Here is a 25,685-nt window from a genome sequence, read left to right on the forward strand (position 1 = left end):
AATTTGTGAATCAAATATTAATAAGTCAGTATGTAAAATCGCTCCCCCCTTCCGTCTGTGGATAGTATTTTAGTATAAACATGTTTTTTTTTTTTTTAAATAAAATAAGTATATTTTATACTCTTGATAATTTTCACATAAAACTGTATGATGGGGAACGCCACATTGAATTTGGAACTAGTTAGCAATGCTCAGGGGCGTAGCACCGAGGGGGGTCCACCGGGTCCGAACCTCCCATAAATTTCGAAACTTGACTAACATTTGTAAACTTTCTTAACGAACTATACTTGTTTAACAGAGAAACGATTGATGTAGACTAAATATTTTATTTTACGCCTCATCATGTACTCTTCTTTTCTTATAAAAATAATCGTTCTATCATTTTTTCTAAAAATATAGATGACAGTAAGTAAGAATTACTTATCGTCTTTTCGGGTGCAGTATAAGACAGGTTCCATATTATGTAGACGTATTGGACCTCTCTCAAATACTTTGGACCCCTCCCAGTTAAAATTTCTGGGTGTAGAACTGTTGTTTGTTTTGAAGTTCTTTGATTTTTGGCTTCTATTACATGCTGATCCTTCATCTGGCGGGTTTCGAGGTTTTCTTTCCAGAACATATCACATTGGTAAGCATTGTTTCGCCTCATGTGGAAGTATATTGTGTTGATCGTGCATTGCGTAACAACCAAGACGGATGATTTGGAACAGGGTGCGAATTACCGGGGGGGATGAGGGGGATTTTCCCCCTCAATCACATTTTGTTCCCCCCCAAAGAAGTCAGCTGAAGTATCCCCACCGGGGATGCTCGCTTTCCCCCTCAAACTATGCTTAGTATAACTCCAAATTTCACTGATTTTTGTTATTTCTTGTAAATTTAATCTTCTAGCTGTATTTCGAAATGATCGATGTAAACTGTTCAGTTTTGGTCATTTCTACTTACCACCTAATTATCCACTATTTTCAACGTCGTTTAGTAGAACTATATTATTATGACTACGGTTGTTACTTGCAACTGTACCTTCGTACCCTTCAGTTCGTCATCCTTTGTGAATTTGAATGTACTAATTGCGTATAACAAAGCCACATATAGCTTTATAAATGTTCTTAGCGGTTGGCCAAGAAGTAAACAAATAACTTCTTCTACCATACTTGGCGAAGTTCGGATATATTATATTCATCCTCTATATTTGTATCGATTATCATCTTATTTTAATTTTTGTTATAACATGTTATTTCTTTTTCCAGCGTACTCTTTGTTAGCACATGGTCTTCATTCCCTAGTAGGTTGTGTGTATGCAACTCAAAAGTTGCATTTAATTTCTGATAATTAGCATAGTAATCACTGCTTTTACAGTTTACGGAAATGAACTTTTGAAACTGTACTCAAAATCTGAGATATGGGTATTCTCTCGTAAGTATATGTTAACGTACAGGCTAGGGGATACGCTCCTAGTGAGCAGACATGTCAATGAAGGTGATTTTTAGGTGAATAAGCGAATAATTCAAGATTTGTTTCAGCATTTGTTAATACGACTGGTTCTCCGTGTCATTGTCCGTGTCTGTATAAGCATTTCAACTGGAGCGGGTTTTTTTAAAGTTAACCCTTCATTTTTCCATCTTTTCGCTGTACAGTTTGCTGTCCACGCAATTAATGTTGTCTGAAAAACTTCAGTGTAATGTTTTACTTTATTTGAATAACGTAGCCCATAGTGAATCAACTCATCTTCAACCTAACAGTAAAGTAATTTTTAAGTGTTGACTTTCCGTGAAAATCACGGAATCGATATTTGGAGAAAAAAAGTCGTGATGAGCACAGCTTTAGCGGGAAGTAGAAGCACAAGCTCGAAATTTGAATTGAGATATTTTAAATATTTGGGCTTCGATTTGACCTTGATGTGAGAAATCGGGAGCAGCAACAATCCATTTCTTATTTGATAGGCTAATATCTAGATTTTCTTTTTTTAAAAAAATGTCCGGTTTAACTGATAATTTTAGTGGTTTTCACAAGACTGAAGTAGGTTTCTTTTCGCAACCTGTATGTATTAATGCAAAGTGGAAGCTTTCAATATGAGTGGAAAAATTAACATATGCTTGTGATCATGGCTATCGCTCGAGCCAAATTATTAACTGAATAAACCTTAGAGAGCTACGGGGACAAGAGTGAGTACAACATTAAAACAGGTTCAGAAAGGTTTAGTGGGATGTGTGTATGTCAGACAATATATATGTGCATAGTTATTGTTGGTAGATTTATTAAATTAATAAATCTCTTATTTATTACAGATGTCACACACACACACACACACACACACATATATATATATATATATATATATATATATATATATATATATATATATATATATATATATATATATATATATATATATATATATGGGGGTAAGGCATGTATTGTCTCATTTTGAAATTTGAACCTTCAGACTATGTCCTTTGGCCTAATTTTATCCCCCCCAATATAGATTATCTAATTCGCACACTGATTTGGAATGTAGTTTTTTTCTTTTACGCACATGTGTGTGTGTGTGTGTGTGTGAATGTATGAATATGTGACATTCGAAATTTATATACCAGTACCTATTTTGTATCAGCTGTTTTGGTTTTTAATTATTAGGTTTAATTTTATTGTGTGTGCTTTAATTCTGTAAATAACCTACAAATTCTGAATGAATTGTATACCATGACTTCTGCAAATAACTTACAAAAAACATTGACCAGCTTTCAACTGAGGAAAAATTTGCAATTAAGGCTTAGACAAAACAAGCAAAGGGCAATTCAGGAGAGTGTTCAAAAAAAAAAAAAAAATAAATAAATAAAATTAAATTAAATTAAAAAATAATCCAGTTTAAATTTACAGGATATCTTATGGCAGTAGTGTTGTTTGCACCAGATACATTTCCTCAATTTATTTTAAATTTTCCTGGATAAACTGTGAATAAAGTGTGTTCAATGTACATTTTTTTTTATAACACTAATCTTTGCTACGAACTCTCTTCAGTCAACGCTGAAGAGGAATTCGGATCACTGTCAGGGACTGAGTTTGCTAGAATGAATCGTTCGCAATAATCTAGAAAAAATATTTAGTGAATCTACAAAGCTTCTGAAATTAATATTAACTGTACCTATGGCGTCAGCAAAAGACGAAAACTTGTTATCCACATGAGAAAGAATTGACACTTTCAAGGAATTGAATGTCCCAAGAAAGGTTATCACCATTGGTTATGCTTTCCATCGAAAAAACCTGACAATAAGAATATCAGAGTTCAACCAGCATATATTAGACATATTTGCTCCAATCAAAGAGAGGAGAATGAACTTACTAATTAATGAAGGTGATTAATCGGATAAAATGTTTTGCATCTTTTATTTTTTAAAAACATTATTTTATTTAATTTAACATGTCACATAGCATTTGCATCTAAAGTTATGCTGATTAGTCAATGAATCAACTTATATCTTCTGTCTCTTATCGTTCGTACTGCAACACCCGAAACCACTATCCACCGGCCGCCATTGGTCTTAACTGGTAACTGTAACTAACGTTCATCCGTTACTTCTCATGATAACTATTGAACGAAAGTTTCTTTTTTGCAAAAGTAGTAGAAGTTACACATCTCGCCGTTAGATGGCAGCAAACATCTTCCAGCAGGTGACATCTACCGGACAAAAGAGAAAGTTCTAACATGTGATCCTTTTTACTGTCTTTTATACCAGAATTTGTTACGGCGTATACTGGCTCAGTAGTAGAGCACTCACCTATAATGCTTGGGGCTCTTGGTTCCTCCTACATTCTCATTCCACCAAATCATTCACAATTATTTTACTTTCGTTAATCCTCCCACTATCTTTACGTTAGAGGGCGTCTGAGACGGAAACCTAGAAATGTTTTTTTTTTTTTTTAAGTTGGTTTCACTTTAAAGTAAAGAAAGAATACTCTTTATATTGGGGTCGTTTATTTATTTATTTATTTTTGTCGGTAGAGACACTGAACTAGAGTACGTTTCTTATTAACTGATTTCTTACCCAGTAGCGAAAAAAAAATAAGTAGTGTTGATCAATGAATTATGAATGAAAATGAAATGAAATCTTTAAGTTTAACGTCCCACGATTATGCCGGTTAGGCTAAAGGATACGGTGATAATGAGAGATGAGTGAAATGGTGGAATGAAGAAAGTGGGAGGAAACGGGAGAACCCCGAGAAAACCCACGAGCACGGTGTTTGTCCACCACAAAGTTCACTTGGCGGGGGCTGGGATCGAACCCGGGACCCCAAGCACCAGAGGTGAACGCTCTACCACTGAGCCACCGCGCCCCCCAGAATTATGAATGTATCTACGAATTATCAAAATATAACATCTTTCAGAAAATAATGGAAGTGTTTACATAGACATAAAATATCAGATGTTGACTATTAATAATTTATTAAATAATGTAATAAGTTATTTTGAGACGAATTAGCCAAGTTCATCTCAATAACCGTATTCCTATCTCACGTGTATTACCTATTTTATAATTTAATATTTTTTCTTTTAAATTAGAATATACGTTCAAGTTTGTATGATTACATAATATCAAGAAAATTACGGCGCCTACTATTTTTAAACAGGTTAATTTTAGATTTGTGAAGGTGTGTGAGTATACACATAAAATTAAACTATAGTAAAACAACTTGTATAATGATCCTGCCTCTGAAAACAAACATGTCGATAGAAAGGTTGTTCAGTATCGATTACTGCAGAAAACACGTGGGTTTTATTTAGCTCACATACGCTGTCAAAGCATATTGCAGGTAATATCTCAGGCATTCTTTCATCCGTTACAAGAACCACACAGCGTGGTTATTACTACGTCCACGCGTTTTCCACTACGCGACGTCTGACAGTGAGTCGTAGGTTGTAGGCTGTATCGAGTCGATTTGATTCTCAATCGAAGAGCAAAGCATGACGCATGCGTACGAGTTGTTTACAAGTGTACCAACCACACACACATACACACATGACCTTTTTCAAGATGGATGCTGATGTGTTGGTTTTATTTAGTGATTGTAATTATTGGAATTTTGCTTTCAGACAACAAGTTTTTAGATTTTTGGTTACATTTTGGGTAGTGTAGCATATGTGGTTAAAGTGGACATACTTGAGAAGCAGGAGATATCATTCATTTGCTGTAAGTTAATGAATGAACGGGGTGGCAATTTTACCATTACGTCTGTGTGTGTATATATGTCTGTTTGTGTTGCGTATTTCCTTGATGTTGAGTGTCTGATATTGTGCAAGAGGGAGGAATGGTGAAATGTTACATGAAAACACATCGTCACAAGAAAGAGAGAAATTATATAGTGAAAGATAACTGCTACGTCGTAGATATAGACCGTAGGCTAAGCATTTTTTTTTTTCGCGTAGGCCTGCAGTATAATGAATGAAATAGGTCTGGGTTACTCTTGTATACGAAGTGTAATAACAGTTAATTTCTCGTATTTTTGATGAGCATGTAGTACTGAGTGCTACGTTCTGAGTGTTGAGCTCAATGCTGTAACGCATATAGTAATGGAATTGATAGAAATCGTTACTGCGTTGAAAAAAATAACTGAAATACATAAGACTGTAATTCCAAGTGGAAGCATCGTTTATTATTAAGAGGTAAGTCTACGATACACTAAGCTAAATATTAGCCCTTTTTTAAAACTGTTAATAATTATATATAGGCTTAGTATAATCTTAATTTTTTGCTGCAGTAGTAATCGATAAAATGTGTGCTGACGACGTAAATTCATGAGCGGTTATAACAAGAAAAAAAAAAATCTCTTGACATGTAAACAACTTATTCCAGCGATTGGCTCACGCGAGTTACAATGGTAAGGAATGTATTTATAAAATAATAGGCACGTGACTTGTGTTTATGTGCAGGACGTCGAGGCGAGACGACGTACTGTACATTCCTCATATAATTTTAGTTATTTCATATTGTGCTGTTATTGTTTTGCTTAGAATGGTTTGAAATTTGGATTAGCGTATATGTAGAATCGTAAGTATTCGCTTTCTGCAATATTTTTTAAGCTGATAGTGTAAAAAGATAGCTTTATCGTTCTATTACGTATTTGTTTGTAGATTTACTCCCTTTATTTAGGTTATTACTTTTAAAAAGTAATTAAAAGTGTGCGTAATGCAAGTGAACAATAGAAAGCCACGTAATAACTATAAATGTGCTATCTTTTGAAAGGAAAATAATAGTAATAATTTTAAAACTCCATTGCGCGATTGTTTCGTATATCGAAAGTGTGGGAGCCTGAGTAAGCGACCTTGAGTAACTTATGAGGGATAGAGCAGTATAGATGTAGAAATAGACATTATTGGAAATTGGAGTGATAAAGCGCTTACTTTTGATGCGAGTGGCTCCTGGTTCGATGTTAGGTCATGTAAATTTGTGATGCACAGTAACATGTCCATTGGTTAAGTTTCTCTCGTTTTTTTTTTTTTTTTAATTTTTTTTAACCAACATCCTAATAAATGGAAAACAGCACAGTCTGTGCATCACGCTGACCCCAATTATAAACAGTCGCACAGAATTTCCTCATTGCTGTATAGTTAGAGTACTCACTTTTGGCGCGGGAGGCCGGGTTCGATTCCCGGTGGGAGCTCATATGGTTCGGATCCCATGTTAAGCTGAAAGGGGTACAGCCACGCTAATAGAAGTCACATGTTGTATCTCTTGCCTGCGTATCAAAGTCCTTGAATAATTGCTTAAATATGGTATGAGTTTGGAGGGGCAACTTAAAAAAAATAATTAAACAAATAAATTAATGTGTTAAAATGTAAATAATTAGGTAGAGTTTTCAGTGAAGCAATATTTTAACGTATAGTATACAGAGGCTGAAGGGTCAGGCGGAACAGCTTGTTATCATAACACTAATTATTTCATGACCATTTATTTTCATTAATCAACCATGGGAGACCCAGTGGTTAAGCGCTTACCTCTAGTGTGTGTGGTTTTCCTGGTTCAAACCCCCTACGAAATAAGTTTGTGGTAGGTAATATTGTTTGGTTGGCTTTTCTCGAGGTACTCCCATTTCTTCCCATTCATCATTCGCTTGTCTTATCACCATATAAAGGAGCATAAACCTGGGATATAAAACTTTAAATTTTATTTTATTTCATGCTTTTGGAAGACAGTGCGACTTATGATGTCTTGGAAAGTTTGAGTTTGTTTGTTATATAGGGGTGCAGTGCTTCAGTCATGAGCTGAACGGCAAATTTCCAGGCTGCAGTCAAACCTTAGGAAGTAACAAGTGTGGACGTTTCTGAAAAAGTACCTTTCTATCTTCATATAGTGATGTAACTTCGCACATTGATTTATATATATATATATATATAAAGCATTAGAACAGGTGAAATCCGTATTGTATCTACTTACGATTTTCAGCTAAGTTGAAGTCTGCTTGTTTTTGGGAATCCAGTCTGAATTAAATGGCAGAACATAAATGTTTTATACATGTAACTGAATTAACATTTTTTTTCTAGTAAATGACATTTACAATTTATTTTGTAGCAAGTAGGAGGCTGAGCTCGGTTCCCTGCAAGGGCGTCGATTCTGGGGGGGCCGAGGGGGCCCGGCCCCCCAAGCTCATGTGGGTCCCCTCATTGTATTTGTAAATTCACAATATTTGGCATGCAATTTGTCTTAAAATCCTCAATATGCGTTCTGCATCTGAAAGTCCCCCCCCCCCAAAAAAAAATACAGAGAAATCGGCGCCCTTTGTTCCCTGCCATTGTTTATGGAACATATAATTTTCAATACTTAGGCATAGACTATGCAGTTCTGTTCCCTGCAAAATTCCGGAGTATCGACTCAAACAGAAAAGTATACACACGTACAAATGGAGATATTTCTGCACTCCACTGGTTGTATGTGAACCATTAGCTGGTATCGCACGGCACACACGTCCTTGTTTGTATAAAATTAAGATAAGTATGTTTTGTCAATTGTTTATTGAAGTTTAGCGCCCAAGTTCAGTACCGAGGCTATATAAGACGTGTATTAACAGTTTAAGGTGTAATCCGAATTGCCATAATATGTTAAGTGCTCTCCCATTGGAAATCGAACCCAGAACTACGAACAGGGGTTCACGGTAGCCAATAGACTAGCCCGTAGGAGTACTGCAGTTTTCGTTGAATTACGTGAGAAATCGTGGACATTCTTTCAGTGGCGTCGACTTATCCTGTTCACAAGAGCACGTGAACCACCTGTACGTTGTTGATTGTTCCTTAAGGTATTTAATAATATCGACGTTCAAAAGATGATTTTAATGTGCAGTGTTGACAGCTGTTGTTGACTAATTTCCACTTTCCAGTAGCGTGACACTTGAAACAGAATCAACGAACAAACTTTTGCAATTGAGAATAGAACATAGTAGTATATAACTTATTCTCTCAATCAGTTGTCTGTATTTGTTTTTGTCTCGTTTCTTATAATAAACAAATGGATCAAACAAAATTATAGCTTTTCGAGGTCGTACCGAGGGGAATGGGAGTTTTAGAACTTTTCCTGAGAAATTCTTAAGTTAACGCAAAATAAAATTGCATTTCAGTTTATTTATTTATTTGGTTTTAATACTATAATCTCCTATTTTTCTTTTGGGTACGATTTTCCTACATAAATAAACTGACTGGCTGTGGGAAAAGCGAATAGCTTGCGAAAAAACATACTGTACTTTGTAACATTGCTACAATGGTTAAACCTTACCTTCTGTATTATGAGACTGAATGAAATTTTGAACTGATTTTCTATTTCAACATTCTTCTTTAACACATGCAAAATAATAATAATAAAGAGGAGAGTCGTTATTTGCGTTCATTAGTCATACTTCTGACAAAACTGCGTCAGTAATAATGGTATAATGTATGATGGTATAGTGGTCTTTTATAAACGTTTCTAGTATTTATTATTTATTTTTCATAGGTTCCACTTATGTATTGCTAGAATGTTTGGTAGGTATACTTTCAACCGTTTTCAAAAATTTAGCATATACCTTCTCATTTTCCTCCATAACATCCCTGAATTAAAGAAAATATATGATGAACTATGTTAGGTGGGTATACGCCACATACTCCTATATACCCTCCATTACATCCTTGATAGATTCGTAGTGTAGGTTTTCCTACAGTACTCTCGCAGTACTATTGAATTGAAGGTCTATTTGACATGGAAGCATTTTTCCGAAGATTTCTTTAACATAAATCGTATATTATATATTCTGTAAAGAATTCAGTTGAACGATTGCAAGCTACTGTGTATCATTTAGTGCATTGACGGATTTCAAAGATAAGTTAGAATATAATCAACCAAAATGCTTTCCTTGCCTGTTGCTTGACGGGGATTAGCAGTGAACCTGAAAGATGTAATATGCTTGGGACATTTGATTGAAAAAGTAAAGAAGCATACGAACTCGAAGAAACATATTTACACTATGCTGAATTTATCTAATGTGAACACCAAGGACGCAACCACGCGAGAGGTTCACCGGACCCGGATTTCCCCCTCCCGCCGTCTCAGAACTTTGTACCTCGACATACATTTGTACACTTTCATAATTAATCTATAATTGTTTAGTAGATGAATGATTGATACACTTCATCTGTACTCTTTCTTTTTTTTATATATATAGATACAATCTGTCAATTCCTTCTGTAAATATACAAAACAGAACTTGACAATTTCTTAGGGTTTTTTTTTTTCGATTTAGATTTACACCGGGTCAATAGTACATAGATATAGTGTCTTGTAGTTTTGGACCCATTCTAACAACAACAACAAAAATGGGTCCGCACCTGGTAAGTATGCCGAATATTCTGTAATCGCCTGGTCGTGGTCTGTCCTCCGTGGTCCTGCCAATGAGTATTCCCCTGAGACCTGGACTTACCTGAGTAGGATGTTGAAGGACCTCTCCAAGAAGGGATTACGAAATTGTTCCCAAATTGCTCGTCGATCTCAATGATAAGATGGGCATTAGGCGCCGAGAGGTTCGAATGTCTCGTCTCGAAAACCTCACAGGCGGTCATCCAGACCTTAACGCACACACATCACTCATACACACAACGAAAACACACTGGATTAAATGACACTATACTTATTTATTAGAATACTATTAGAAAGAAAAAATAATGAAGAGAACGATCACAACACTTAACACTGAATACGTATAATTATTTTCATTATTAATATCACACTTTACTTTTCACTATACTTGTAGCCCTTATCACTTTGATATATATATGCAAAAGATTATAATTGAGATTTCACTATAAATACTTTTCTCACTCCATTGACGCACTGGGGGAAGTATCGCCCTCATTAATCCCACGTAGTAATTTAGTTGCTGCTCCAAACAGTCCTGAAGAGTCGACATGAGTCTTCAGCAAAATTAAATAGTTTTCGCAGTGGAATGCTAATGTTGGGGAGCGCGTTTATAACTTTTTGGCGCACTAGGTATATGAACCTGGGACTTATTGATTGGGGCTAGCCGTAAGAAAACGTCCTTCACCGGCTAATAGCTTGTTCCCCTTAGCACAATAGTATACTTAATGCTTGACGCGACGTGCGTGGTTGCGCCTCGAAACATGGAGTAATAACACTCCCCAAACCAAGAGGTTCGACATACGAACTGCAATGGTCTATTAATCAGTTGATGGCAGTTCATTTTTAAAAGCACTCACGTTAAATCACCTGTATGTACATGCAAACAGAATATGGAAAAGAAATGACGACAATTTTAGTCCACTGGCCACGGCGCACGAGACATTGCGATAACTCAGGCGTGTGAAAGAACAGATAACGAACTGCTAAAGCGATGTGGCTGGTGCCATTCAGTCGCTTCTGCACCTGATGTCTCCGAATCGCAGTATTTCCATAAACGATTAAAGAAAGCACTTAATTCAGTTCCATATAACTGTAGAATATAGACTGCATATTAATAAGTCAGGGAGAAACACTGAAAAAGTTCGTCGCTCACTGATACGTTCTCACCACAAAGCAATGTTTTAAATATATGAAAAAACGATGGAAGACTTTATCCAGTTGCGTGGGAAGGAAGCAATTCCCACTAAAGAAAGAACTTATTTGCGTCGCAGAATAAAGTATAAATCGAAAAGATCACTGTCTTTACGAAATACAGAGCGTCCACAAAAAATACTTGTATAACCTGGTGGCGGTTATAATTCTATCACAACTTTATATTTCAACTTAGTATTATCACAACTTTGTATTATCATTTCTATCAAGACTGCTATGATTGTATCGAAGTTTGGGGTGTTTGATATCTCTGTTACGAGTCCGAGTTTTCCGTGGTTTGGTTGACTTCATGAAATTTCTTGCCCTCCTTGTTTGTCTAGCGACTGATGTATGCCTTTGGTGCACAAGTCCCAGATTCAGTCCCTGGTGGGGGAGTATCGAACACATTACAGTAATCTCACGTTTAAATTATAAATCTCGCCCTATATAACCTAAGCTCTGACAGCGTAAATACAAAATTAACAGTCATGAAGAGTCTTAAAATAGCAATGCAAGAATACATGAACAACGCGTTTGTAATTAAAGACACTTCTACAACTGTCATAATAACTTGCTGTATTGCATGTTTCGTGTATATTGATAAAAAAAAAAAAAAAAAAATAAAATGAAAAAGCAATTCAAGTATACGAGACAGATGTTTCTACTCAAATGCAGATGCCATTAGTGTATCGTCGTGAGATTAATTATGAATTCGTGGAAAATATAAAGATTTATGAATCTTCCAAGACATAACAAAGCTCGTGAAAATCATAGTAAACATTACGATGTCCACTACGGAAACTGCAAATTGCTTGACCACGTTGAAAATTATATAGGCATTAAAAAAAAAAGTGTCATAACTCAAAATCTTCTTAATGCATTAGCTGTAGTATCAATAGAGGAAAATATTGTAAAAACTAGACTTCGGAAGGTTTATTAACAAGTTGACTGCCTATAACAGCTGATTTAATTTCTTATACAAATGAAACGGAGCACTTGTTATGAATTGATATTCTTTATGTGTATAAGTATATATGGCTACTTTAATTGATTTTATCGTTTTTGCTTATGTAGAATACTGAAAGTACTAACTGCGAACTACCGAAAAAATATGTTAAGATGCCACAGCATTCTTTCCGCCACTCCATTAATTATTATGTGTAGACCTGATCAGTTCTCTCAAGCGGATTAACACGCATTGATTTCGCAAAGAAAGGAAGATGTGTAGTGAGATGCTTCCATCAATCCATTTCCACTTTTTCATTTTGTTCAAAGTACGAGGAAGAATCAATAAGTAACGCCCAACAATTTACGTAGAAGAAAGTGCCATAGGTATCACAATATATACAAAGTTAAAACTTATATTAAAGCTACTTTTCAATATATCCGTCAAATATCTCAACACATTTCTCCATGACGGTACAAGTTTTAAAATATCCTGTTCATAGAAGTCCATCATTTGAGAGTATAGCCATCTGCACATAACCGACTTGACTTCGTTATCGGACGTTGGCCGTCCTAAAATGTTTCAGCGACTTAAAACATGATCTAAAGGTTCGCCGGTCCATACGAATGAGCGTGACATCCTGTTCGCTTGATGCTGTTATTAGACGCCTGGCACGTGATAAACCCACACGGTTTATACATTTCATTTAATGGAATTTAACTTACATCACGTGAAAATTATGCTACTGTCCGCACAGACTTCCAAAGGGTTTTGCCCTTTTGCTTACTTCTCTGCTCTTCGCAAGTAGACGATTGTAACTCACGCATCATCTTTGCTTTTCCGCTATTCGAGCAACTGCCGACTACCGTGCGACTTCAAAGTACTCTCAATTTTCATGTCCCAAATCAAAATAATATCGTATGGAGAAATAATTGTGCATTACTTGTTGATTCGGCATCGTATTGCAGGGAACAAGATACGATGTAATATTTCTTTGTAATTGTCTAGTACACATGAAGCGCTACTGAGTAAAGTACTTAAACTTTTATATATATATATATATATATATATATATATATATATATTTAATTTTACATGTTGCGTGGATTTATCTCCTTTTTCTCATGATTCGCCCATCTTTTGTACTGCGGGCATCATCCGAGGCCCGAAATTCCTTAGAATGAGTTTCTACTCTAACTTCTATATGAGTAAGTACATCTACTTTATGTTGGACCTAAAATAATGTAGAAATATTCATGTACGTAGTGATGATTCAGTACATATATATATATATATATATTCAGTATTTTCACAAATCTATATTTCTTTATAATTTTAGATCTAATACAAAGTAAAGATGTACTTAATAATTAAAACTAACCTGAACAATATTCCTTTCGTGTGTTTTCTGGCTTATATTTCAAGTGCTTCCCGCGGCCAGTCGTGGTCAGGGCTTCAAATTCAATCCTTCAACAATTCAAAAGGTAGAAATTTTATATCAGAACACCACTAATATTGAAAAGGACACATTTGAACCTTATTATACAAGGACTAAACGTACTATCATTACCAACCACATTAATAAAAATAAATTTTCAGACTGTAAATACTTCCATTATACATTCTTTAGCCCATAAAAAAAAATGCAGATTAAGGTTTGAATTTGAACATAAATTGGTAACAGTGTGTAATTTAACATGGCTTATACAGGGGTTTAAACTTACATCATGTTGAAAGACATAATTGTATGCAACGTAAAAGATTACAGGATAAGATTTTATATATATATATATATATATATATATATATCACAAAAATGTTTCATTTAAGTGTTAGAGAACTGACAGAATCATACTATATTGAAACATTTTTGTGATATATATATACATATATATATATATACCAATAAGAAGTTGTGTATATATACATGTAACAATGTAACTATGTCAAGATCTGCGTAGAATAAAGTCTTATGTGTAAGCTCCGATGAAGAGTGCCCGCGGGAAGCACTTCGAAGTATAGACTAAAATCACATGAAGGGAACATTATTAAGGTTAATTTATTATTATTAGGAAGATATACTCACCTATATAGGAAGTATTATTTTCTTAGTTAACAATCTTGTAGTCGCGTATTAAAAAAAAAAAAAAAAAAAATCATAGTTACAAGCGATTATAATATAATCAATGGTGAACTGTTTACATTCCATAAATAATCAGCCTATCTTAGATTCGCTTTCAAATGAATCTCAAATACACTTACATTCTCTGATTAATCTTTGTTTATTTTGTTGCTCTGTTTTTCATCTATAATATTTATATACTTAATCCTCTTTTACAAATTGTATTCCAATTACGTTCCTTTTGTATATTAACCTGCATCATCCGTTCTTCATATCTTCCTGATTGGCTTCTCAGGGCCACGGAGTAATACCTAGCAGCCAATACTAAAATCAGCATGTGTACAATTCTATACAACCTTTTTCGCCTAACAGATTAAAAAAATCATGCAGAACTGTAGATAGCCATTTTGCAATCTGTTCGCTCGGGCTTGCGTTCAAATTCTCTCGACTGGGCTCGGGCTCGCGTTCAGTTATTGAACCCGAGCTCGGTTGAGCGCGTGCCGAGCTCAGCGAGTTTGGACACGTGTGGTCCACTCTATCTAGTACATGCAGTTCCACGAACATTCCTTTGAAGTTCGGGCAGAAACCGACTTCACTCTTAACACCAGCGAACAGTATTTGTGTTCTGTTGGAGGCGGAGTGTTTGCCTGAACACTTGAATGTGGACGTACTACATTTCATTTCATGTCCAACAATTGCAGGCTTTCCAGTGCTCCTGTATTTCCTATTTTTCCTATACGCGTCTCTTCTTATAAACTCCTATATTTCCTATGTTTTAACGAAACCTCCTATATTTTTGTGGCATTGCTACTTCCACTTGTGAAAATAACATAAGGAAATAAGGTGTGGGTGGTTGAAGGGCCTTTTGTCTCCACAGTAGGGTGGTTGAATGGAGACTTTTCTGCCTTTCGTCCTTTCCTGCTTGTTGTCTAAAGATAATTACATCAAACAGTATACAGTTAGCGCAAAAAGTATTCATACACCTACAAAATGACCCCCTCTCTCAAAAAAAAAAAAAAAAGTAGTTTCGTCATATTCATTAAAAAGTTCTATGAAGTAGTGATTTTAAAGCCTTATAAATAATTTATTTAGGTGTATCAATACCTTTTGCACTAAATGTAGGCAAATAATTGTAGAATAACTTACATTTAATCAAATCTTACCTTAAAAGCCCCAGCAGAATGTTTACATTTTAGATTTTATTTTACAATCTTGCATGTGATGAAATTATTCACATCGTGGAGACGTATAAAGACATCAGTTTTGTGGCGCAGATCCTCTTTTACACTTTCCTTATGGTCGTTGCTTAGTACTTGTGAGCTACGTATGAAGACACTAAAGAACTCATGTAAAAGTTTGCAACGAGATAATTACCCAGTTCATATAACAATTGGTGTAATTTCTAATTTTTTTTCTACCTATTGGATAATTGAAATGTTCCTTTTTCACATCTTTACGAAACCACCTCTATTTTTGCGTTGGTGATTTCCTATATATTTGTCCATTACCATTGGAAAGCCTGCAATTATGACTTTAAATACATTATCTTTAGATTTCTAGCGTAAAGAAAATGTCTGGATACAATTATTTCTTTATTCAATAAAGTTTTGTAGGTATTATATGGCCTCGCCTCTTTAACTTAGTTCGGGAAAATTCCTTAAAAAAAAAAAAAAAAAAAAAAAAAAGTGATAGGGAGGACAGTAGATCAAGGCTGCTCACTTTGGAGTAACTCAGGCCATCTATCCGACATCACCCTCACATCTTTTCAATCGTGGTAGAGTGCTCACCTCTAGTGAATAGGGTCCCTGTTTCGGTACCAGGCCATGTGAGTTCGTACTGGATACCATCATTTTTTTTTTCAGGGGATTCTGTATCCCATATTGTTACTCCACTGGCTCTTTTATAGTCGTTCACTTTTATTAATCATCTTTCTTGCTTAGCTTAAAGGCAGTGACCGTGGAATCAGGGGCGTCATTTAGGAGGGGCAGGAAGGGGCAATTGCTTCCCCCTTCAGTAAAGTCTCAAATTACGCTCCTGCGTGGAATATAAAACAAGAGTTTTAAACGGCAACGGAAGCGATAGGCTAAATGGGTTCAGCTGAGTTTCGGTTCCAGACACAAAACCGGATTTGGTTTTGTGAGGAAATCACTTCTTCTTCTGGAACCTGAACAAATATCGAAGTGGAAGTAACATCACGGAGAAACGGGGAATGGATTTTGTAACAGTCCCATTTTAGATGGTGATCTTGAGTTATTTCGCAGTTGCCCAACTTGCTAATGAAGTTCGCAAATCATGACGTGAAAATGTGTTTCGATTTTCTTCTCAAAACAGATCGAATGTTCTGTAAACAGAATCGATATGTCGAAATGTATTTTGATTCTCTTCTTGAAACAGACCAAATGCTATTGTAAACAGAATCGATTTGTCGAAATGGGGGTTGGCTGGTTTAAACCAAGGCGTTTAAAAAAAAAAAAAAAAAAATGCTTTAAATCGTGTGAACTTCATGGTGACGTTTCCACATATCAAACCATTTGCATTGGTTTTATCTTCTTTTCACCTTTTAATCAAGGCATCCCATTTCTAATTCTCGGTAGAACCATAACCTTTCTTCCAAGTGTAAACCAAGTAGCGGTTCGGGTATCACTTTAAGCGAAAGTCTTCTTGATAACCTCTTTATTACATAAGGGTGTTAAGCCTAAATATACGATGCGATACCAAATTGCATATTTGTGCTTGCTTGAATGCGTGTTGTTTTATAAAGAAACCAAGGTTGTTTAAATATATTAGTTAGAAATTGGCAAAATTTATCGAGTGCCTACGTAGCTTCCAACATTAGCTTGGATTAAACTTTCAGTTTTAACGTACTGATTATGATACATTACCTTAAAATTTTACATACCAAGCAATAACGGAATTTTCCCAATGGCTAAGGCGAAAGTTTCCCCATTTTTTTGTAAAATGGTTTCACTTGTGCAACTGTTTATCTTTTTGTCCTTCTGAAGTGACTCTTGACAATTATATTACAAGTATGTAAAGATCAGTACAACGTGCTTTTTTCAGGAGTGCTTCGTGAGTGAGTCAGCAGACTCATCGTATTTGTAACCAATTTGTTCCGGTGTCAAGTCCAAATGGGGGACAATTACTCGGATGTAAACCGAGAAGCACTTTGGATTCCGCTTTAAGCTTATATGACTCCTTCCAGCATAACCCCGTTGTTGCATAATAACACCAAGGTGAAACAATTGTATTTCTATTCATTTATAATATAAATACATAGAGCAGATCATTTAAACCAAACAAACCTGGTTTAAAAAAAAAAAAAAAAAAAATGAGGAGTAAAAAAAAACTTTTTGCCAGCCCTGGTCGAAATGTATTTCGATTCTCTTCTTGAAACACCGAATGCTATTGTAAACAGAACCGATGTGTCGAAATGTATTTCGATTTTCTTCTGGAAACAGACCGAATCATTGTTTGTAAACAGAATCGATTGTGTCGAAATGTATTTCGATTCTCTTCTCAAAACAGACCGAATGCTGTTGGTAACAGGTCCGATGTGTCGAAATGTATTTCGGCTCTCTTTCCGATGCATACTTAATCAAGATGTTTATTTAGGTTATGGGATTGAATTCCAAGATATTTTTGGTTGTTTTACTATGAACTCAACGGAAAACTATAAATTTTCATTTCTTCCTTGGCCTTTTGAAAGGCTTTCTAACTAGAATTCAAGACGGTTTTCACGTTTTCCCAACGCAGCAACAAATGGTAATATTGACTGTTCTTGGTCAGAAAAATTATGGAAAATGTTGTGAATTCGAGCCATTAGATGCTGTTTCGATGAAACTGCCCACTGCGACCTTTAGTCACCACTGTCACGTTTGACTTTAAGAGCATAAATCAGAACGTTGTGTTTTTTTGTACAGAATATTTTCTAGACTTGCTTTTAGTGGGAGCGTAATTGTACTGTAGAGTGGAAGTAAAATATTGACAATAATATTGCTATTGCTGTTAATGCTGTCAAGGTTATGTTTGTTTATTATTACCTGCCTCATTTCTTTTGTGTCAATCAGTCTTCAAATCTAATTGATTCATTGCATGTTTTCGGTCATGAAATACACATATCGATTAAGGTTCTTGTTTTATTGTGTCAGCTATGATGGGGAAATATGTTTTGTAGTCAACAACGGGAAGTATAAATAACTTTCATAAGTAATAATAGTACTAATAATAAATTGTATTCTTCGACACGCATATTATGTATTTACTGACATAGTAACTACTCATTATCAACAGGGCCAATCTGACAACGGCTAACAGGGTACGTGTCATATGTCAATCTCAATAATATTTCCTAATATCAAAACCATAGTAACTAAATTCCATTTTATTCGGATTCCTGGATTTCCAATGTTGCTGGTAGCATATAATATGTGAGGGTCATTGCATAAGTTTGGACGGACCGGAAGGTGCGTCGTACTTGCAACTAACAGCGCCTGCGTGCAGGAGTGCTGATGTATCAGCACATGCAAATGGTAGCGTGCTTCGGGCCGTGATCCACAATGTGGAGGTCAGTAAAGTGGAACAGTGTTCATATTCGAAGTTTGCAGAGGGCGGCGGGGGCGGCTGTTGTAGCTCAGTGGTAGAGCATTCACCTCTGATGCTGGAATTCTTGTTCGATCCTAGCTCTCGCAAAATGGCTTTGTGATGGACAGACACCATGTGCGTCAGTTTTCTCGTAGTTCTCCCATTTCTTTTTATTATTTCTTTCCATTATTTCGTCCATTATCATCAGCCATCACCGTCTTGTCTTCCTTAGCTTCGGAGCATAAACGTGGGACATTAAATTTTTAAAAAAAATAAAATAAAATAAAAGTAAGCAAAGATTACAGTTCTTTGTAGCAGCAGATCATGCGGATCTACGAGAAGCGTTGAGTGGGCCATTCAGACGTGGATGCGAAGAAGCCGATTATCTGTCGTTCTGTAGACGTCCCATGTCGACTCATATAAAGTTATCAGTGGCCATGATTTAATAATGTTTAACAGTTGGTTGGACTGTTGCAAGAATTATTGTGCTCTACATTTTACGACAGGATTAAAAATACGGAAGATTTGTTCTAGAGGGATCCTCGACCATTTAAAAGAAGCTTAGAAGTGGACTCGGTACGAGACATATTGGATCAAGTGAATTGTCACCATTCATGAAACCTGGGCAGAAGCGTACAAATCTGAGTGCAAGCAACGGTCTAATAAACATCATCTAGGTTCACAAAAACACGACATTCGACAGACATTCCATCCTCTAAGATGGTAATGATCATTTTGACTTTGATAGTCAAGGTGTTCTTGAGTGTTATCATGTCCGTAAAGGGTCACAGTGTCAGTTCCTAGTACCACAGGTCATTTCCGCAGGACCATCTGCGGCCGAAACGTCCAACTCTGTTGGACAACGCCATAATCTTTTTTATTAATGCTAACGGACACATGGCGGCTTCTATTAGAAACGCATTGTAGTGGTGGTAAGAAGTTTTGGAACTTTGCTTATTCTCTCGACAATGATCTCATTTCGAAGTGGAACATCGTAACATCATTTTGGTGACAGGTGGTACATAGAGGCACGAGTTTTTCGCAATGTGCGATAAAACTGAAATGTGTCAGAATTAAGTAATTTTCAGTTTCTTGACGTTTTATGATATTCTATGTGTATTTTCATTAGTTTTCGTTGCACGATAAAAGGCGAAATTCGTAGTTTTGCGCGAAATTTCTAACAATACGCGAAATAACACGACATTTAAAAAATATGTTTTCATTAATTTAAAAACGCCAGTTTTCCGCTGACGGAACGGTAAAACGTGGCATGAACGGTGCATTTTGGGTGATTCGGACACGGCTATAGAGAACAAGTTGCGCGTTGGCCATCACCATCACCTGAAGTGATGATTGTTTGAAGTTTGTTGTAAATGCACTTACATATGTGTTGCTTCCAACAATGCCAATTGTGAGTATGTACTGGTGATATGTGACAAACGTACAACAATGAAGGAGGAAAATGTAGAAATATGTGACATGCTTATGTTTTATACTTAAATGTAACTTGTGCCTATGTGTCTTCAGAAGACAGCAACACTTTTCTACACATAGTAAGTTTAGTTACTGATTTTCCTTCAGTTTGATTTTTTTTTAAAAAAATATATAATTTTCTATAAGTGAAATTTACAATATCAAGTAAAATATTCAGTGTATCTTGTGTTTAGGAAATTAATGGTTTATTTCCGTAGTGATATATGAATAAAACCTTGGAACAACTGTAAAGATGTCAGGGAATATCTTTTTCACAAGAGCTACAAAATGTAAAACTTTATTTGGAAAATGCGACAAAACGCGAAATTTTCAAATTCTTAGTGCGAAAAACTCGTGCCCCTAGATTGACAGACCACACTCAGCCTAAGGTATATGTTGGAGGAGGGATCTGTTTGGAAAAGTGTTAGCTGTTTGTACTTTATTTTTTTGTTTTTATCCCGTTTATCCCTCAAAACGTTTTATGCTTTAATGTTCATTTGTACATACTAAAGCCTGACCATACAGTGATTTCGTATGAACATTTCTTTCGATTGTTCATTATTGTTAGCACCTGAATACAGGTCTGTTTTCAGTACTGAGATGTTATGAGATGGCTTATAGTTTACAATGATATCTGAACCACATACACTACTTTTATTTGTTTTTTAAATAACATCAGATTCGTCTGTGTCTTCCTCATTAATTTTGAGATGATCATACAGATAATTTTCCATATTACAGTTTTCTTTGATGCTTGTACAGCTGGATATATTTCATTAATAAATATCAGAGATTTACTGGGAAACGAGAGCGTTATTCCCGTAATTTTTTTTAGTAAATCGGAATAAGATTTGCATTTTCAATAACGTAATACAGATGGTGACCATTACATTAGCAGATAGTTGGTATAAAATTCAACTCGGTATATGCCATCAGATTAAAGTTGCCCTTCGGGCCTTAGTGGAAGCTATAAAAGCTCAACATAAGCTAATAACAATAATTAAATAATGATAATTATTATTATTTAAAATCATAACTTAAGGATCCGAACATGCATGATGATGAATAATCACTTTAATTAATGTTGGTATTTGTTCGTCATTTAGCAATTTCCAAAGTTTTCAATAGGAACTCCCATCTCCATCGGCAGAGTTTTCTTAAACTTTCTACAATAAACTCATTACATCATATGGGATCCATCGTTGTGGTATGAACAAAACAAAAACGTTCCTTCTAATAATGAAGATATGTACAAATATTGTACCTCGATATTGTCAATAACAAAGTTGAAGCACGGCTCATAGCGAGTTACGTTTTTAACTAAAAGTTACTTTTTTTTTCAAATTTGTCACTAAAAGTTACTTTTGTGGGAGGTAAAGTGACTTTTTCGTGTGATTTATGTTTTGCATTGGCAGTTTTCTAAGAAAAATATGAAAATAAATGGAAAAAGGCAGAAACTTGTTATTCATTACTCTTCTGAAAGCTTCAATACTTGCTGTCACATGTGAAACAGTCAGCTTTATTCTTACTTCAGCTTTTTATTCTTTCTAAAGCACAGTGGATGGTTGGTGGATGCTTAAGCTCTCAAGGTGGGGTTGAGAACCCTTCTGTGTCTATTCTTCTATCATAATAGTCTTGTAGTTTTCTCTCGTAATAGTTAACGCTCCGCTTAACGTTGTATGTGTGTGGGTTTGTGTGGTTTATCATGTTCGTGTTGTCTTATGCTTGTATAATATGTTCGTAAGAGTAGGTGATGAATTTGAATATTTCATGGCTTTGAAAACTCTCAATGCTAAGTTAAATATAATGTCTGGGATGAAGAAATTTGGAAATAGGCTAGAAGTGGTTCCACTTACTCAGAAGCTTCTTACATCTGCTAAGTCTGCTTACCGTAACTACAAAGCATACTTAGACACCTAAGAAAGGAGGAAGCTTTAAAAAAAAAAAAAAAAAAAAAATAGTAAAGAAGAAAAGTAAACACACTGCTGGACAAGACTACTTATTTAATATAAAAACACATTTACACGTGACGTTTCGATCTTTTAGCCAAGATCCTCATCTGAGTGTACGTCTGATGAGGATCTTGGCTAGAAGATCGAAACGTCACGTGTAAATGTGTTTTTATATTAAATAAGTGCAGTCTTGTTCAGTAGTGTGTTTATTTTTCTGATTTTATTTGCAAGACGTATGACTATGATTGTGTGTCAAAGAAGAAAAGATGAAACAAAACAACAAAGAGAGAGGTGATGGAGAAATTGACAAAGTAAAAAAGAGACATGATGAGATTTTGGTCACTTTTTCGTGTTCTTTTGGTCACTTTTCAACTATTTTCAAGAGACTGTGAGCCCTGTTGAAGTTTTTAAAAATTTTTTGAACTTCTCCAGAACCACTCCAAAAATTTTCTTGATATTACTTAAAACTTTCTTGAATAGTACGGTAGACTAGAAATAATGCTAATCTTTTGCTTGTGAATAACGTGATGCATTCAACGAAGTTTGTAGTGCTTTTGGCTCGTCATAAATATTCAGTAACCGATACACCATTCTTTCATTTTGTACGCAATACAATTTATTGGCACACATTTCACAAGTTATTTTACACAGAGCACTACTGGAATTCACATTCAATAATTTCCCCATTCTGTTGCATATGATTCTGTACAATAGTAATTGTAATAACAAATTAACTGTCTCTACCTGTATCTAAAAAAGAAAAGTGATCAAAACATTAAATATATTAATTACATTTGTGTATAGTTTCAACAGTGAATTTAATATATTTAGTGCTTTGATCAGTTTTATTTTGTAAAGCTGTAATGAAAAATGTGTATCTACAGGCTGACCCGTAATTATGTATATAATGTTTGACTGACTTAGTATTTGTAATTCTGGACAAAAGTTTCGATATGGTAACATTGTAAATATGTGCCAAAATAAAGTTGTGTTCTTTTTCTCGTCTCTGGTACATTATGCCTCACCCTTAAAACGTTCGTAATTTGCTTCCTTTTCATGTAACCACGGATGATCATAACCGTCGCGGAAAATAAACCTGCAAAAAGCTTCTAGACACAGTTTTAAAATTAATGTTCGATGTATTATAAATATTACTGTTATTTTTTACTTGTTTAGTCGATTTTTTTTTTTAATCTCCATTTGTACTATACTGCCTTCTTTGTTTCCTGTAGATGGGCTCCGAGTGTTTCTCCTAAAACTTTGGATGTATCCTTGTGAAGATGTCCTCGTTGAAAAGCCTCTCCTCTATGGGCCACCAGGGAGGGAAGGATGGAGAGTTACCAAAACATGGAGAGGTGGTCAAGAAAGGATACTTACGAAAGCTCAAGGTAGGTGAAGTAACACCCAATCAGCACTTAAATTATTACAGTGAAACCTCTGAATAACGAACACCAGTAGGACATGAGGATTTGTTCATAGTGGCCAAGGTAAAAGAGGATCCGTGCCATACTGAACTTGAAATTTATAGCTTTCTGAGTGTTGTGATTTCTTAACTTTAGTGCGGCGCTCGAGTGGGGTCACGTGATGTTGAGCGGCTGTGAGTGATCAGTGAGTGCTGCTTTGTCAGTAATTAGTTTGAAGCTTGTGTGCGTGAATACAGTTCTGCAGAATGCCTTTTTCAATCGAACAAAGAGCATTTATTGTTGAAACTTATTTTGCATGTAAATCGTTTAAACGTTAAATAAAAGGTTCACGATAATATATCTAGAGACAGCTACTCCTGCAAAAAGTGTTGTGCAAAACCCCACAATCTATATATATAAAATTGAAAATCACTTTATTTGTGACTAAATCTGCTGAACCGACCGACCGATCTCGATCAAATTTGTAACATGAATGAGGTTCGAGTCTGGGCTGGTTTTAGGCTATTCACTTTGATGGTAGAACTTTGGGGGAGGAGGAGGGGGTATAAAAAATTAATAAAACTTAATAACTCCTAAACCACTCGACTGATCTTGATCAAATTTTCAACATAGATGAGGTTCAGGCCGGGGATCGTTTTTATGTTTAAATTTGACGGAGAAGAAGGTGGAGATATATATATATAAAAATCAATTTATATAAGACTGAAAGTGACTATATTTGTAACTTAATAACTCTTGAACTATCCGATCGATCTCAATCAAATTTTCAAGACACATGAAGTTCAGATCTGGAAACATTTTTGTAATTTCACTTTAACGGTAGATCCTAGGGGAAGGGGAGGGGAGATCCTAATAACTTTTGAACCACCCAACCAATCTCGATTAAATTTTCAACGTACCTGTATATGAGGGTCAGGCCTTGGGTTCTTTTTATCGTTTCACTTTGACCAGCCAACCTAGGGGAGGGGAGGGGGGATATATATATATATATATATGTAAAGAATAAATAAAATAAAAATAACTGCATTTGTGACTTCATCACTCGTGAACCACCCGACCGATCTCAATAAAATTTTCAACATACATGAGTTTAGGAGCAAGGATTGCTTTAGGCTATTCACTTTGACGATGCAACGTAGGGTTTGGGGAGGGAGAGAGAAATTTAAAAATGATCGAAAATGACCGATATTAGTGTTGAATCTATAGTTCCTGGGATCGCCGAGATAAACAGTGACACTTCTGATGCTGTTTAAATCCAAATTCAGCCCCGCATCTTGGAAGGGGGAAAGGGAAATACATAAAACTGATCAAAAATATCCCATATTAGTGTCGAATCCATGGTTTCCGGAGTCGCTGAAGTGACACTTCCGATGCCGTGCCGCGCAACATGGAAGAGGAGGGGGAAGATATATAAAAATGATTTTTAAAAAAATGGCCGATATTAGTATCATCCGTAGTTTGTAGGGTCGCTGAAATGAAGTGACATTTCCGATCCCGTTTAAAACAAAATTCAGCCCCGCAGCTTGGAAAAGGGGGAGATAATAAAATGATCGAAAATGACCAATATTAGTGTCGAATTCATAGTTTTCGGGGTCGTCGAGATGATCAATGATCTTTCCGATACCATTAAAATCGAAAACAGCGTATTTCAAGGGTACTAAACACTGCAATCCAGCGAAGCGGGTAATATATGCTAGTTGATCACTAAATTTAAAACAATAGGGTCAGTTGCTGACGCCAAACGTAACCGTGCAAAGACAGTTTGTTCGCCGAAAAATACGGAATGTGTTTCAAGAGACTATGGTAAGAAATCAATGGACATCAACTAGACGTCTATCCTCCCAACTAAACATCAAACGAATGTCATGCCAGAATATATTGAAGCAGTTACATATACGAGCATACAAAGTAAGAATATGCAAGCATGACAACCTGTGGATTACGCATATCGCTGATGGTTATCTGGATCCAAATCTTTACTTCATGACAGACGAAACACACACATTAACGCGGTTTCACATTAGTGGTTACGTGAACTCTCAAAACGCACGCTATTGGGCAACAGACAATCCCAGGGAGCACTTTGAGGTGCCTCTGCGTGATTTGAAAATATGTATTTGGTGT

General features: G+C 35.6%; 1 protein-coding gene across 3 annotated transcripts in view; it reads left to right on the forward strand.

Annotated features, from left to right (window-relative positions):
- The first annotated feature begins 4,650 nt into the window (after positions 1-4,650).
- The window catches only part of chico (insulin receptor substrate 1 chico), an 88,211-nt gene continuing 67,176 nt past the window's right edge, over positions 4,651-25,685 (forward strand). The window contains exons 1-2 of one of the 3 annotated variants that reach the window (XM_081755977.1): positions 4,651-5,659; positions 23,370-23,525. In XM_081755977.1, coding sequence (XP_081612103.1) covers positions 23,418-23,525 — 108 coding nt within the window. In that variant the 5' untranslated portion in view covers positions 4,651-5,659; positions 23,370-23,417. The remainder of the gene's footprint in view (positions 5,660-23,369; positions 23,526-25,685) is intronic. The other 2 variants (XM_081755978.1, XM_081755979.1) reach the window with 2 other exon arrangements.

Source organism: Thermobia domestica, chromosome 4, assembly GCF_964235325.1.
Source record: "Thermobia domestica chromosome 4, izTheDome1.hap1.1, whole genome shotgun sequence".
Taxonomy (NCBI): Eukaryota; Metazoa; Arthropoda; class Insecta; order Zygentoma; family Lepismatidae; genus Thermobia; species Thermobia domestica.